Source organism: Poecilia mexicana, unplaced genomic scaffold, assembly GCF_051168715.1.
Source record: "Poecilia mexicana isolate PSO_F unplaced genomic scaffold, ASM5116871v1 scaffold_13, whole genome shotgun sequence".
In the NCBI taxonomy this organism is placed as follows: Eukaryota; Metazoa; Chordata; class Actinopteri; order Cyprinodontiformes; family Poeciliidae; genus Poecilia; species Poecilia mexicana.
In genome coordinates this window covers 14,316,136-14,333,237 of record NW_028263382.1, presented here as the reverse complement: position 1 = coordinate 14,333,237, position 17,102 = coordinate 14,316,136, and the positions used below count along the sequence as shown (strand labels likewise).

Here is a 17,102-nt window from a genome sequence, read left to right as displayed (position 1 = left end):
TGATGTTTTGCAAAACCTGAATCTGAAATATATTAAAGAAACCTCAGGTAATTCACAACTTTTATACTAAATCATGCGCTTCCTTCCACTGGTTTTATGCTAAAGCAAATTATAAGTCTAATTTTGACTTTCAGCTTAAAGAAACACTTGAAGATTTCCACCTTGTCATCAAGCAGCTGTAGATGCAAATCTGACTGAAACAAGATGTGTAAATGAACGTTGTTGAAAAGTTGTAAACGTTGTAAAATGTTGCAAACGGTCCAAACTTAATGCTGGGCAGTGATATCTGACAGTGAGCGTGTCTAAGCATATATGATTTTTGTGTGACTTAAGCAGCAGGGACCGATTATAGACTCAAACTAACTGTGAAAAGCAATCACACTGGTTTGCTACTCAGATACTAGACAAGGATAATTTCCGTTTTATTTTTTCCAGATTGACACTTTATTTTCAGCTGTAAAGTAATCAAGCTGACTGTCCACAGAGCATTAAAGCAAACCAAAGTTGAAATAAATCTTATTTATACTTTTCCAGTGGTTAGAAATGTAGTGTGTGACAGACAGCACTTGTTTGAAACAGAGACCCTGATTTTCTCTATACCTTGACTGTTGACAGTGATAATGGCGCTACACTGACTGTCACATGCAGACGGTCATATGATGATGCTTGTGTGTGTGTGTGTGTGTGAGCAGGATACAATAGGCTCCTCCAGCGTCCAGCGCTCCATTGGTGGAGATTGCGCACACCGACAGAACAGTCATGGAGATGATGAAGTAGGCCACCACAAACATGAGAATAGCTTGGTACAATCCAGCCTGTCCCACCACAAACCCTGGAAAAAAAACACAGGAACAAGTAAATTAAAGTGGCAGATTGGTGCCTGGGTGAAAGCAGAACCATAAACTGGAGCAGAGTGGAAAGAGGCTGACAATGAAAGGATTCCTGGGAAGTGCCAGCATACAGGAGGATGTGGGTTTTTTAAGGCGTCATGAAAGTACAATTAGCTAACGTGTCACATGAGATCTACTTGTTCAACAGATGTCTGTCCATGGCTTTTAACTCTAGATGACATTTCAAACAGTTTTCAAAGAATTAAAAAGTGAAAATAAATTTTTTTTAAAAGAAATCACACAGCCTTCAGTTTAAATGGCTCACCACAACGTTTCACTTTCTGTAAAAATGAAACTGGGATATCACATGCTGGGAGAGATTCCAGCTTCTGCATTGTCTGTATACATTGTGACATTCTGCTGCTCAGCTTAGATGAATCAGCTGAATTAGTTCCAGTGCTAAACTGGCGCTAATGTTTTCTTAGCATCGGCTCTTTGTGTCCATGTCATCTTATGTGACCACATTTGTATTGATTAAAAGTTTAGTTTGACGCTGCTGTTGATCATAGATCTACCTGCAGCAGAAATTAACCTCAGTTTTTTTTGGAAACCGATGTCATTTTAGGAGAGGTGGAGTCAGTCAAGCCGTCTGTTTAGCTGATTTTAGCTATTTAAGCAATTGAAAATGCTGGAGTCAGTAGAATATAGTGCTATGTTAGCTGAAAGCCTGTTTCTGTGGGAATTCATACAGGTCAAACCAGCTGGTTGTGTCCATCTACCAGATGATCTGGTCAGTCTACCTATTGTCTGCGCTTTCCAGGTTTTAAAGTAGCTGGAAAAGTATTTTTAGTCAACTCACAATAAACTGATCCCAAAACCAGCTGATGAGGCAGAATACACTTTGAAATGAAATGTCCAGAATTTGTCCAAAAAATAAAGAGTTTTAGACTTGAACTGATATTCCAGTTTTCCAGCATTCCTGGTTCTGATCAGAGATTAGCTGTTAGCCATTGTGACGCATTTATAAATACTGCTTGTTGTTTAGAACAGCATCAATAAATGAGACTGGAGATGTTTGCTTTTAGGAATACTGAGATAAATAAAAAAATCAAATAATATAACCACTAATTACTAAATAAGCCATTAACAGTCACATAAGGCCGTTGTACCAAGGTTACTCTACAGATAACCTTCTTATACAAACCACAGTGGTGGAAAAACCCAAATACACAGGAAATTGTTCTCATAGAAAGTTCCAAGGAGAGATGACTGATCATCTGTGGCAGAAAGTTCAGATATCAATGATGTTTTTTTAATTTTTAAACGTTGCTTCTTTCAGCCAAATAGGGCTGAAATTGTACCACCATGTTTGCAACGTAGATATATTGTTATCTGGAACATAAAACCAATTTGAAATCTCTTTAGTCTGAAGAACAAGGAGTTAGTGCCTCAACAAAACTAAAAAAAATCAATTAGATAAGTTATAGGCTAAAATACCCAAATAATCAGCAGATGTAAATGAACCTAAGACAACCAAGTCTGTCTTGTACTTTTCCAAATTGAAACATTTGTCAAATGTGTCCTACTGATCAATGCAGTGAATCTCATCGAGCTGGACGTCACAATCAGTCACTTTGAACTGCGTCGCAAACAAACAAATTATCCACATTAAAGCACCGTTCCTCCATTTATCTTTGATCAGCAACTAGCAGCATGTTTCTGCCATCAGTCAGGTCCACTGTGACATAAACCCAAGTCTCACCAGGAAACAAAGTTCACTTTGTTCCTTTAAGGCCTGAAATTTTAAGCTCAATTGAGATAAACTCAACTTGCAATGCATCTGCATGTTCTGGTGGTACATCCAGGTCAGGACAAGAGACACTTTGTCAAACCGTTAAATTTACAGTAGTTTCACATCCACACTGAAACCACTCACAGTTTCTGTGCAGTCTTACACTTTAACTAGAGATTAAAACGTCCAAAGTTCTCAACCAACAGCTACATATGCCCATGTGAGTGTCCATTGCTCAGCACCTGACAACTCACGAGACTGGGAGGGGAGCTGGGAGGGGGACTGGGAGGACAGGAGACGAGAATACTGAAAGAGAGTTAAAACCTATAGGAAACAAAAAAAATCAGAAAGAAAAGCAGAAGTGAAAAGTGAGGAGAGAAGATGAAGTTGGTTATGAAAAGTTGATTTGTTGTTCTGCAAATTCAACTGTGGTCTCTGCAGCAGCATGGATTTCATAGGCTTGAATAATTTCTAGTTTAGTCAAATTACTGAAAAAGGAGAACTTGTATCTCATTTAGGGCTGTTGTAAACGAATATTTTAGTAATCGAGTAATCTAGCGATTATTCTTACGATTAATCGAGTAATCGGATAAAAAAAATTACAAAATGAAATATTGGTAAATCTGGCATAATACCGGTGTTACTATCAGATATCAATATCAATCCAATTTTTCATATTTGAGCATCCCTAACAGTTGCTTTCTTGTAGTTTAGAAAACTAACCTGTAACAATAATAGCTCACTTTCTAAGTTAACCAGAAGAAAAGTTATAGAAAAATCTGAAATTATATTGAATTTAATAACAAAGAGGCAGGCTAACAAATATGCTTATAAAAAATGTCTACAATCCAGCTTTTAGTTTAATCTTCAGTGAGTTTAATAGATTAATTAAACTCACCTTGCCACCTAACCTGTCACGCTTTGGGTTTGAAAATACGGGAAATGCCGCCTGGAGTGGGAGGAGAGGGCGAATGAACGAACATGGGGTGGAGGGGAGGGAATAGACCAGCGGACTGACGAACCGTTAGACCGGGGGACGAACACGGGGGGAAGCAATACGGGATATTTACGACACCTTCACTGGTCACACTCAGAAACTCATCTACCAGCCATGTACGATGCGCTCCGCCACCCGTTTCTTCAGACCGGGATATGAAATTTATTGTGCGGTTCGTCGGTAAAGCTACATTTACACGGTAAGCATCAGCTACTCAGCCGCCCGCCCTGTTCAGGCTATCCGCTCACCTCAGCGCTCTTCCCGCCGTTCGCTTTCAACCAGCAGCCCCGGAGGAGAAATGCTGCCGTACTCCAGGCATTCCCCCAGTCATTTTAAGGATGCTTATTGGTTCCCCAAAAACGATAAAAAGTCGGGCATTATCATCAATCAATAAAATCCCCACGGGCCAATCTTGAAGATTGGACTTTATGCCGCTGAGACTTAGCTTTTGTCAACAACTCAGAGGCGGAAGTGAGAGCTCCGCGCAACGCAAATGAAGTCCCGGCCGGAACACGGTGCGCTAACTAATAAAACATAAATTAACGAAGCTTCGAGGCAGGTAAATTTTCCTCGAGGAATTTTAGTAATCGAGGTACTCGAATCATTCGAGGAATCGTTTCAGCCCTAATCTCATTGATTACAATGAGATACCTCACGGTACCAAAAACCCAAACCTGAGTTACGAGAGTGTCACTTTCACAGCATAAAGTCGAGACAGTCTCTGTTTGCTGAGGAATTGTTAGTGAACTTTCAAAAACTGTAGTTTAAAGGGATAATTAAGAATTTTTTTAAGTGAGGTTTCTTTAAAAGATTAAGTAGTTCATCTTTTAACTAGCAGTTGGCGCTGCCATTTTAAATGCTGACTTCTTAAATTTACAGGCTAGGAGCACATCTAGTCTGAGGGAAGAAAAAACTGTCTTAAAACAAATCCAGTCTTAAATGTCATAGCAGTTTAATAAGGAAACAGTGTTTGATGAACTCTTAAACCATTGACATGTTTATATTATTTACCCGGAAGTCAATGATTATTTAGGTGAGAAATTGAAATTGGAGGCAGTGCACCTCTGCTATCTTCCTGTGTAAAAATACAGGTGCAACATATAAAGCATTTCCATATACGGGTATAGGAAAGTGACATACAGAAAAGATTTTATCAACACTAATAATAGTTAGTAATGCCTTAAAGGTGTAGCATGATATTTTTCTAAATTATGGCGCTGCCAACAAAAGGACCTCAGAAATTCATCAGCCTTTTGGCTATGAATCTATTACTGCACACAGTAAGAGATTCACAAAATACTGCTCTAAGAAAGAAACTTACCCATATGCACCCATTTTGCCCAACATTGGAAACAGACATTTTTTTTTTACTTTATCTTTTTAAATCGACTGATCAGTGAACCAAAGGTGTGTAGTTTGATGCATTTTTAAAAAAAATAAAATAAAATCAGGACAGATTAAATTGTCCTGATTTATAGATAAATATTGCCTCTATCTGAAAACCTGCAACAAATATTGTTGCAATTAGTTTCTCGTTTTGTTTACAAAAACAAATGTTAGCAGATTAGGAATAAACGATTATAAAGTCATTTATTGCTGTTAATTGATCATTTTGTGCGCCATGTCAGAGCACAATTGCAAAAATGAAGGGAGTTGTAGCATAGTCCACTATTTGGAAAGCAGCATTCGTTTTTATATAAGTTCACAATAATTAGTTAATATAAAAAGAGGAAATCATTTCGTACTTTGGAAAGAACCACAAGCAGATTACAGAAACGAGTTGTGTTAAATGGAAATTATAAATGCTTAACCCTAAAATGATTCCCAAAACTACTACAAACAACCACAGAAGTAGTAAAATATATAAACTGTGAGTGTGCTTCGGTGCCTACTACTTGTACAGAGAGTGAAACTGAGTGTAGTGATTTCTGCTGCCACCACTCACCTATTCTGAGGAAGACCACCACGCTGAACATTGACAGCAGAGTGGGGACCACCACACCGAAGAACACCGACAGCTTCTTGGGCTGCCGCTGCGGGGAGGACCCGTGCCGTGGGCTTCCCGGGAGCTCCTCTGGGGCCAGGCTGGCAGGAGCAGACCGCAGCTCGGACTCATTGACGCTGGCGACGAGGCGGTAGTTCAGGAGAGGAGTCCGCTCCGTCATTGCGAGCAAAACCAAATGCTCGCTTTAGGGCGACTCGAACTTTAAAAAGTAACCCGGGTAAATTTAGGGACGCACAAATCGCTGTATTTTGTCAGGACAACTCAAGAGTTTGTAAATAAATGCTTGCGATGGATAAAGAAAAAAGAAAAAAGCTGTAGTATTGGCGCGTCCAGATTGTCAGCCGCTTCAGATGCAAGTTCAGTAGCTACATAGCAAAACAGACAAGTGCTTCGGTCAATAAGTTAAAAAACATTGAACGTGTTTGACCTCCTCACTGATCCACAAACTTCCATCGTTTATCAATAAAATGTTAGATAAAAACCCCGGCAGGATACCTGCGCGTGGCCATTGCAGTTCTGTGTTATTTCTCTGATTTCGCGGAGAGTATCATGTGACGCCGCAACGTCAATGCGTGCCTCTGCTGCAAACTTCCGTTTTGCCCTTTCACAATAAAAGCAATTACGATTTAGTGCAACTTTTTTCATAAAAGCAAAACAATTTATCACCTTAAGACATACATACATCTGTCAGGCACAGCATTATGAACATTAACAAGTGATGTCATAAACACTGTTTATTTATTCACAATAGCATCTAATGATGAATTAGATTTGACTGAACATCCTGTCAGTACATACTGTATATTAGAAGCAGGAAATATGTGCAAGTACCTCAGGATACATCTAAGGTATCCTGAGGTACTTGGGGAAATTTGTTGGAATTTCCCCCCAAATTCCAACAAAATGCTGCAAACTGCTAAACAAAAAAAATGCAATGTCTATTTATACACTACACACTTCTGTTTTTCCAAGGCTTGTGGTCAAATTATTTTGTTACTATTCTTTTGCAATCTGTGTGTGGGAGTTCTTTCACACTATTCCCTGACTGTTGTGGGATCCTTCAGCAGGATTATGTGCCATCCCATTTAGGAATGAACAGAATCTAGTGTGAGTTGTTATCTTGGCTTGCAGATTCCCAAGACCTTAATCCAATATAACTTCTCTGGGATCAGCTGGATCAGAGCACTCCACTTTCCAAACCAAAATGGTCTGCCGCTGACCTCTTGATGCTAGATAAAAACACACCTCCAAATGTCTTGTGTTGTCTGTGCTTCAGTAGTATTTATCTAAATTGCACCAGTCACAGATATTAAAACCACAAAGTGCTTCACAAATATAACTATAATCCACAGTTGATGAAGAGGAGGGGTGGGAAGAGGGCAATGATTTTATAAAACTTTGCAAAACAAAAAAATAGTAAAGCGTTTACAAGAGCCATGTATGGTTATATCTTATTTTATTTTGTTAAATGCAAAACTTCCTGTTTTATTCTATCTAACTTTACTTTCGTACTTGCCACTCGGGTTTTCCTGAGATTTCCTGCTTTCACATTTTCCAGCTTGTTGCTTTCGGTCATATGATGAAGTTAGTCGGGAGGGTTACATTGCTGAACGCACTTGCTGACACTGTTTTAAATATCAAAATAAAAGTCCACATTGATTTCTCTTTTTAATTTCTAAAGCTTTTATTTTGAAAAATTCGCGTTCTTTCAACGCTAATAATGAAAGCGATGATCCAAGTGATACGGAAGAATGGTACATGGCCAGTTCAAATAGTTCAAAGTCCTCGTCAGTAAATAAATAACACATAAATCTGTACGTGTTTGTGAAACACAGCCTTTTAACGTTTGCAAGCCGTACACGCTCAGCTGCATTTCATATTATTTTAGGATTGATTCCAAAGTAAACGGATAAATTATTTCCATATCCAGGCATGTTGTTGACCGTTTCCCCATGATTTAAGTTATAATACATTCGGCTTTTATGTACAGATACAGAATAAATGTTTTTGTTCACATTTTGCAGCTATATATACTTCACATTTGACTTTCACCTCGTTATGAACTTTGAGAAAACATTCCCTTTTACACTTTAAACTGCATATTACATTGATCATTTGAAGATTAAAATAATTTGTGTTCTTAAAAAAAACATAAGATCTTCATCAGAGCGCAATTTATGTGATTAAATGTCAACCCTTTTGCGAACAGTGATGAAGATGATGAATATTTTGAGTCTAAATCTGACCACTTGCACTTCTCATCTAGCACCTACAGAGGGCGCTACCCTCTCAGTTTGATTACAATAGCTTTAAACTACAAGATTAAAAGGCTCTGCAAAAGCACATTCAGAAAGGTTTGATCTTTTGTCTAAACCAGTCACAGTTTAAGGGGGGATCACATAATAAACTAAGAGAACCATAATCCTTTCAGATTAGTTTCCATGAGACGGAGGCCACTCTAACAACCTATAAGTGAAAGTTTGGCTGCACTATGAGCTGATTGTGCAATATATGGTTAGAGTAAATATTGAAGCTGGTTTAAGGATCAGATACGCTACTATAGCTTCAGGGTAGCCTGTCAGTCTAAGTTCAGTCTTGAATTCTAAAACAATAGTTTGTTTGTCTTTCGCACCTCATAGAAACAGTGAGTGGTAGCTCTGGGATCCTGTTCTTCTGAGTCAATGTATAATATACACATGTTCTACGGTTGTTATCTTACATTTAGTCATGAGACAAGACAGGAGGATTTTACCTATATTTCTGAGAAAACTGAGCATATTGGGGTAAATCAGGAACTGTATTTGTGAATTTCTAAGCAGTGTTTAAAAAATAATTCAGTTCAAGTAAAAAAATATATATATATATGAAAAGTGCAATCTGTGGAGGTCATAATAGCAAAAAGATTTCAATGTGTTGTTTGTATTTCCAAATGTTTTATGAATATAATTAAACTGTACTTTTGATAGACCCCCTCTTCACTGTAGAATTATAAAGTTTAACCAAAGATAAACAAATCCATTAAATATTCCTTAAACTGTAAGAAGTATTCCCACAGTTTAGCACTAATAGGAACATGCAAATTAAGTGAAAACTTTAAAGTCATTGTCCAGTTGGCGCTTAAGGCTTAGCAGGCTTACACTATGCAATACAGGGGGCAACTATAACCCACTCTCTCACAAATGAACAATACAAAACTTGTTCAGGTCAAAACTGACAGGTAATTTTTTTGTGACGCTCCCAATGCGATGCCGCCCTTATTGGTGAGCCATAGCATCTACATTAAAAGCTAAACAGGGTGTGAACAGCTACTTTTGTCTATAGGGATACTTGTAATGGGCATTTCACGTTTTACTGTTCCCATTGCTGTTTAATGTAGGAAAAGTTTGTGGAACTCAACTAGTTCTAACATTTTGATATCTTGCATTAATTTAACATTTCCTGCAACATAATTTAATTCAGTTTTTGAATGCTAAGACATTGCTGTTCTAAGACATTTCAGTGAACATATTATTTCAATATTTGAGTAGAAAATATAACATGATGTGCTGTCATTCATGGTTTATGTTAGCTTATAGCTGCTACATCTGCAGCTGCAAACTACAGATATAGCTTAGGAAAGCCCACTTATCCGCAAACTTGTGACTGGAATGCAATAGCTCATTCATAACTGAACCACACACATGAAATGAAATGAAAAATAAAAGTCTGTGCGTCCCTCATTTGCTCTGTTGCAAATATTAGCATGGTATTATATAAAATAAATTCTGAAATTGCATTTCCTAGATTATTTCTGGTGGAACATTCAGGATTTGTAGTTGCTGCCGAATGGAAGTTCGTCACATATTGTTGAGATCAAGAAAATCATTGCTGGCTCCAAAAAAACCAGCACCCTCAATCCCAAATGTAGAAACCAATGCTGTGAAACAGCAATCCATAGAAGAGCATCTGATGTCCCAATAAATATGTATGTCCTCATTATGCTGCCTATGATTCAGTTCTGCTAACTTGGTTTTGTAGTTCTTCGTCGTTGACTGCAGCTTGATTCCTATAGGTCCATTCCAAGTGCTTTTGCATCTTTGTCACCATGACGCATCCTCTGGCTTCAACTCTGTGTCGAATCTGGTCCGAGGTAACACAGTTATACAATTAGGGTCCTTTTGGCTCAAGTTGCCTTACACTCCTTTTCTTGTTATGGCTGCACTCAGCAACATCTTTCAGCTTCTTTTTGACTAGTGTGCTGTATTGGTCCCAGATTTCACTAAGTTTCTGTGTTTTGTCCCATGTTTGAGGCAAAGCTGGAGTAGGCAAAGGGCCATATTTCTGTAAGAAAGCAAAACACATAAGATGTTACTATATAGCACATGTTCAAACAGTTTATAGTTTTATACTAAGATAATGTAAATTAATAACATGAGAAAATGAATGTATTTCATTATACCAGTATTAATTCTCTACTTGTTATGTGTTTTTCTTTGTAGTTGTAAAGGAGAGTTAAGCTTTCATGCAACAAAAAAAATGCATCAAAATGCCACTTCTAGTGATGTAGAGGTTTGTTTCACAATTATCGGCTGTTTCACAATTTTAGCATCAAGTTTCTATTCCTTTGCAAGCAGCACCTGTTCAAATAGAGCAAACAATAGTACAGCTAATGCTATGTTCTTCAAAGCAATGCTAGGATATTTTGTCTGTGTTAAACACTCCTCTTGTATCCTCAAATCTGGTAACATTGTGTTACCAGATTTTACGAAGCGCATCACTGTGCCTGTACCAAGATGAAGACATAGCAGCTCAAAGCATTTAAGGATAACAAAAATCAGGTTTTTCTTGCTGTTGTCGAGGCAAAGAATAGTACAAAGAAGAAGCTTAAATGATGAATCACCAACGAAGAAGGTGTTTTAAAACATATCATTATCCACTTGTGGTCTTTGGATCAGTTTATGAATTCTTTACCAATGATACAGTGGCAGGGAAGGTTGGGCAATAACTGCTCTATCAAGTGATTCATGAACAATGAGTTTTGAGCACATAGGTACTTTGAATGCAGCTTAAGATGTTGCTCTGTTGTTTACAGACACAGTACTTTCATTCAGAGTTATGCTTCATGGTAATCAATATTACTCATGATTTTCTTTGGACTTTAAAGAAAGTTGTTTTTCTTTAACTCAGAAACTACTAAAGGATTTATATTTCCAATGATTTTCTCTTTTTGAATATTGTGAAAGTCTAGAACAGAGTCTTGTACAGGTATTCATATCCTTTGAACCTTTTTACATTTTGTCACATTATAGACTTCAATCTATGTTGCTGATATTTTATGTGAAAGACCAGCACAAAGTGCTGCATTTCTGTCAAAGGAAAAGAAGATGATCTATGCTTTTTTTGAGTCTTTGTGATTATTTCAGATGAATATAAATCTGCTTTTCTAGTATGGATGTGAATACAAATTCACATCCATACTTTTCAGGTTTTTATTTAACAAAAAAAGGCACAATTCCTAGAAGCATAACTAATAAAAATAGCATAATTACGTCCTCACCTTGTCACAATTGCCTTTGATTTTTCATATAAAATCCTTATGAATTTCTTAGAAGCTAGTGGTTGTGACATGGCAAAATGTGAGAAAAATTCAAGTTATGCCTGAAATCTTTCACAAAATACATGTTCATAGAATGGCAAGATGTTATGAGCTGTACCTGTGATTGCTCTTTGAGAATCATCACATACTGCGTAATACTGTGAGCAAAATTATTCAGGAAATCCTCACACTCCGCGCTGGTTTGATTACGAAGATGTTTGATGGTTTCTTGGAATGCCTGGAAGTTCTGCAGCACGTCAGACAATTTTTCCTGAAACTAGACAAACAAATGTACATACAACTGTCACAATGCCGCAACAAAATCAATAATTTACAAAGTTTTCAGGTTTTGTTTCACATGTTCTTATTCTGAACTGTGCAGGGTGAACCCCATGACTCACCCAATGACAACTGGATATATAGACACCAATGCCGTTCACTGTATAAATTAGCAGGCAAGCACATATGTGCCAGCAAGCATTGATAGACCCAACAAATCTTCAAATGGGAGAAAATGTTAACTTTTTCCTCAATAAATAATGGACCAATTCTAATATAAGCTAAAAGAACAAGGGCAAATTCTGATCTGCCTGCATGGCTACACAGTTGAAATGCTGTTTACCTGCAGCCTGATACCACAAAGTCAAAATCGGGAAACAATTATCATATCTCACCAACCAACAGTGCGTGAACTGATTACAACTTCTGATTTACTCCCTACGTTGGCAGCCTCCACCGCACTTTTGTCTGCCAGTTTATGTTCTGCATCAGTTGTGCATGCTACGCTTGGTTTGTTTATTAAGAACCTAATTTATGACTCATTTGAACTTCAGCTCAACTTAACACCATGTATGATTGAAACGTTTTTCTTCCTTGTTTTGTTGACGTTTTGTATTAGAATTTTGTTCCTGCAAAATTCTAGTATATAATTATAAGATGAAAAATTGAAGCTGACAAAATATAAAGGAAATAGAGACGGCATAACATCATGGCAACCATCCCGATAGTTTCCACAAGACTTCTGAAATTGTGACACAGTAACTTCCAACAAAACGGACGTTTTACGTGAAGCAGGCTTGTTTGTTCAGCACATGGTGTGTAGAAATTTCCAAGGAAGTATTATAAGCAAAACAAACATCCAAATGGAGGGAAGGCCTCAAGATAGTCCAGCAAAACATTGTCCCAAGCTTCACACCACCTCTGCAGTTTTCCCCTCTTCTGATTCTGCGCCCAGACAAGTGGCACACGTGCACCCAGTCATCCGTGTGATGTTAGATTCATCAGATCATAATACATCATTCATTTTTGATCCAGTTCAGATCTTTGCATGATCTGATATATTCCATACCTACTGCTAAGTGGTTTATGATGTTATGCCTGATGAGTGCCCATTATCGATTAACTGGTGTTGCTTGCAGCTTAACCAAAACTGTTTTTCAACATACTTGGTACTCAACACTGGTAATTCTGGGGTCATTAACCAATGTTCTAAATGGCAGCATTTTTCTATAAAGCCACGGTAACTTTGTTTTAGTCGTGTCATTTCATTTCTGTGATGTCAAAGAACAGTGACAAGAAAACAAATGAACAACATCTATGTTGTGCCCTCCCCACAACTAAAAATAGACTCAAAAATGTAAGAACATGTGGCAAATATGATGTCATGAAGACTACTAAAAGTGATAGTTGTCAAGGTTCAGCACCTATTAACAGAGTGACTATCTTTCCAAACAATAGTATGGACAAATGAACTGGTTTGTTGTGCCACTTTGATTTAAATGGAGAAACTTAAATTGTTGACCCAGGAATTCATATTTCAATCTATGTGACCTAAACTTTGACCTAATTTTCACCAGTTGTAAATTCCTGTATGTAACATGTAAAGAAAAGTTATATATAAGGAACTTAATATGAATAGAAACAAAATGTAGTTTTCTAATGAATATTTTATTTACTGGAAGATTCCTTGGCTGCTCTATTTTGTATTTTTTGGCTCTTATTGTGGTGTCACTATCCCAAAGCCTGAGAAATGTCTATAACCCTTACTTTTCCGACTGAGAGATGACAGTGACTCTGTCATGATTTGAAAACTCAGTTTTGTAGTCATTCAGGTTTTTATATATATATATATATATATATATCTTGATAGCTTGATGAGCTGGGGCATTTATGCGTAACAAAACACAAAATCTGCAGATTGCCAAATACATTTTTACGGCAGTGCAGTTAGGTCAGTTTCCTCCCCCACACCTGCTATGAACACTTTTTCTTGTGGAAACTGGTTACGACAGTGTTTTCAATGTACTTCTGCAGTACATGCTGCTCTTTGTTTGTTTTCCACAAATATGTTCTTGAATTTCTATGCCAGACAGTCATGAGCGAGAACCCAGCTCTTGTCAAGCCGGAAGAGCAGTGAGTTTTGGCAACAGAACAAGGCAAACCAAACAAAAATTCTCTGGAAAAACCTCTGTGGTTTTTTTGTTTTTGTTTTTTTTTTTTTTTACTCAGAACATAACACACTACTACTTTTTGCTGAGATATGACATTTCTTGAGGTCGATCTCATCTAAGCTAAAGTTTCGATGTCGTGGAAATTTCTTTGACAAATTGTTGCTTGTTCCTTAGAAAGAAAGCTGATCTGCCATTCAAAATACGGGAAGCTGATTTTTAAAAAAATATTATCTAAAGCCTGGATCCAGCTGTTGTAACTTTATCAATGTTTACGACTGGACGAAACATCTGTGATTAACGCAGGTTTAGTGTTTGAGAATGCTGTGCAGTACTTACTGTGTAATTTAAATATTTTTGCGAATTCACCCCCACTATTGGCACATCTACAGTGGAGAGCAGGGTGTCAGAGCAGTTACCCTGAAAACATCAATATAGAAGTTTTGTCAGATGCACTGACACAATGAAGCCCGATTGCTTGAAATGTGCAACGGAAAAGATTAATTTTCATTCGCTTTCACACATAAGCTTGGTTTGGTAGTACAATGACAGAAAGCTCTCCATGTTGCCTACATGTCAGAGGTTCAAAATTATAGTTATGCAATAAAAACAAAGGTAATTCCTCACCTCACGTTTGAAACTCATCACCAGGTGCTCCATAGTCTCAGTGTTACACCAGAAGTCACTCGGTCTTGCGCTTACTTGAGGCAGGTGGGTGACAGTCGCTCCTATAAGCAGCAGCAGCAGCAGTCCTGGAGCAGCACATGGTGGGTGTAAGTTAGATGCCATTCAGCTCATTTATTCTGCACCACAGTGTAACCTGTCTGCATTTGTTATTGTATATACTGCCTCCCCCTTTTATTAATAGTCTGCCTTGAAGTCAACAGCATGAAGAGTATCACTCGTGCTGTCGTTGCTTCCTGCCAGAATTCCTCCCACAGATCTTGCCTCAACAAGTTGCTTTGTCAAATTCACTTTCGTAGGTGTCTCTGCCCACGTGTTTCCTGCTAAATTAGGCAGGATTCTTGCTAATTTAAGCACATTCATTGAAATGAATGTGCTTAAAATGTGATAAGTTTAGGAAATCATACTGGCAATTCCCATTAGTGGTCATGGGGATTTTAACCGTACCAGTCAGGAAACCCTGTGATATGCAGGGAATCCCCTTTAACAGCAGCATTCAAAAAGCTATCATCTGTGTTAATTATAATATATAGCAAATTGGTAACATCATCCCTTATATCAAAGTTCACACATAAACCAACCCTTGACATTAGCACGGCATAAAAAAAGGAAGATAACTTACTGCTATAAGCCATAACCCGTCCTTGAAGGCATGGTGTCTCTCAGTTGTGGTCGTTCGGCCCCCATCTCTCTTCCATGAACTTTCAGAAGAATCACCTCAAGTCACAGTGAGGCGAAAGTCATCCTATTACGCTCAGGAAGTTTTTTTTTTTTAATGTCCTTAAATCTCAATCAGATAAAACACCAGGTGGAGACGGTGCTGAACAGCATTCACCTCCACAAAGGTTTGAGAAAATGCTATGTGGCGAGTAACGTGTGTTACTGCATGACTTCTCAGAGTGTGTAGTCTGTTTGTCTAAGCCTAAAGTTAATGTTTCACCCTGTGTCACCAAAACAAATAAAACTGAAATCGTACTAACCTGGTTATGTTAGGATGATGCTGATCAGCTGTGTCGTGTTTGAGACGACGTTTTGACCATATTTGTCAGAGAGATCTGTCTGTCGGTTTAGTTTAATTAGCATAGACAGCGCTATGCTGTAGTGTAGACAGTTCCAGTACTGTCTACGCTACCTTCATAATCACTGGCATGGCTTGCACAGAATTTTGGCCGTGTTCACAAAAGAATGTGATATTATGAAAATAGTAATGGAAATCTTCCTTTAGGACAAATGCAAACAAGTGTGTAGCAGACAAGGCAGCAACAACAATGTGTAGATAGTGAACAGATGCTTTGTTTGTGTAATATGAGCCCATATTATCCACTTTGCTTCAAGAAGACAGAAATAACAGTGGCAGACAATACACAAGGTTGTCATTGCAGACATTTTTCTATAAGTGATTCATAGATAATCACTTGGCAAGGCTCCAAAGGGAGTCATCTATTGCTGAAGGAGTTACATCAATCCATTTTTTAATCTCTTTTAGGCTCTCTGGGATCTTACAGGGACTAGGGGAACTCGAAAACACACAGGATAGCCCATAATTGAAGTTTCTTTTTTCTAACCAGGTAGATTTAATCTTATATATTGCCATCCTCACATCAGAACAACAAACAAACATAAAAATGAAGCTTATTCATATATTTTGCAGAGCCATCATTTTTTGTTGTTGTTGTTTTGAAACCTGGAACACACATAGTACTGCCCTTTTAAGAGAAATGTCACTTTTTGCAATTTGAAGTCTTGAAATTGGGCTCTGTCTCCTTAAGAAGCTCCTACTCTTTCCGACACTCCTCTTTCAGAGTATCGTCACAAAGGTGTCTCTCAGTTATGCCGTTTTCAGATGTTTTTAAGAGTGTTGAACTGAGAAGTAGTTCATATGACGAGCGCACCAGAATTTGCATTTCCACCAGGTGTTTGCTGATTGGTGCTACTGCTAGTCTGGAGGAGTTAGATACTGCAGCTGTAAGAAGAGCTTTGTGAGAGCAAGCATTTAGGCACCCCCAAATTGTTCCCGCAGGAGATTAAAGCATTTCTCAAACATGTATGAAAGACTCAAAGCAACAATTCAGGTCTGTTTTTGAGGGAATTAATAATATTATAACAAGGTAAAAAAAACTCAATTTTACATAATTGCTCCTCTTTAAAAACTGAACTGTGAGACAGTTGCATCATTTCATTGGTTATGTTATTAGTTCATATATTCTTACTTTTAACTTTTAGAAGTTTATTAGTTTTGTCATTTTATTGTTTTCTTAGTAGTTTAATTTGCACATTGATAGCTTAGCGAGTTTGTTTAAATATTTAACTGTAGAGTTGAATTGTTTTTGTTAAGAAACTCTTGTATATTCGAGAGAAGTGTCTGTTTATGTTGCATCTGGATGTTCGAGGAACACCATGCAGCACTGGACTTAATTTTCTTGTGCCTTGAATTTGTCATTGCGATCTAAATGTCTTGTTTTACTAATAACAATTATTTCTTAGTTATTCATGACAAAAACAAGTCTCCTCTTGTGGCACAACGTAGAAGAATAAACTATTGAACATAAAGAAATGAACTAACATGACAACATGTACAAAAACCAAGAAGCAAGCACCAAAGGAATGTGGCAGTTTCACCTGTAAGCCATGTTCAGTGAAATCTAATACTGTCTTCAACAGATTTTTCTTGACAGACATGTTTCAGAGACACGATGTCTCTGAAACATGTAGTACAATGCAGAGAAAGTTGTTTCACTAGTCTCCAGCAGTACATCGAGTCTCTTTTTCATT

At 37.6% G+C, this 17,102-nt stretch overlaps 2 protein-coding genes across 3 annotated transcripts in view; both read right to left on the bottom strand.

Moving 5' to 3' along the window:
- LOC106914383 (solute carrier family 12 member 9) overlaps nucleotides 1–6,171 on the bottom strand; it is a 69,655-nt gene extending 63,484 nt beyond the window's left edge. The window contains exons 1-2 of the mRNA XM_088011714.1: nucleotides 5,565–6,171; nucleotides 698–832 (exon numbers count right to left, since the gene is read on the bottom strand). Coding sequence (XP_087867840.1) covers nucleotides 698–832; nucleotides 5,565–5,784 — 355 coding nt within the window. The 5' untranslated portion in view covers nucleotides 5,785–6,171. The remainder of the gene's footprint in view (nucleotides 1–697; nucleotides 833–5,564) is intronic.
- A 1,112-nt stretch (nucleotides 6,172–7,283) lies between these two features.
- LOC148155779 (uncharacterized) lies at nucleotides 7,284–15,473 on the bottom strand. Of its 2 annotated transcripts, XM_088011717.1 has the most exons (5): nucleotides 14,953–15,473; nucleotides 14,274–14,398; nucleotides 13,986–14,066; nucleotides 11,318–11,476; nucleotides 7,284–9,944 (listed from the first exon to the last, which is right to left on the bottom strand). In XM_088011717.1, the coding sequence occupies exons 1-5, from the start codon at nucleotides 14,963–14,965 to the stop codon at nucleotides 9,771–9,773; spliced, it is 552 nt and encodes a 183-aa protein (XP_087867843.1). In that variant the 5' UTR covers nucleotides 14,966–15,473; the 3' UTR covers nucleotides 7,284–9,770. The 2 variants fall into 2 exon arrangements, with proteins under 2 accessions (XP_087867843.1, XP_087867842.1); XM_088011716.1 differs by lacking the exon at nucleotides 14,953–15,473 and having other exon boundaries at nucleotides 14,274–14,647.
- Nucleotides 15,474–17,102: the final 1,629 nt, after the last annotated feature.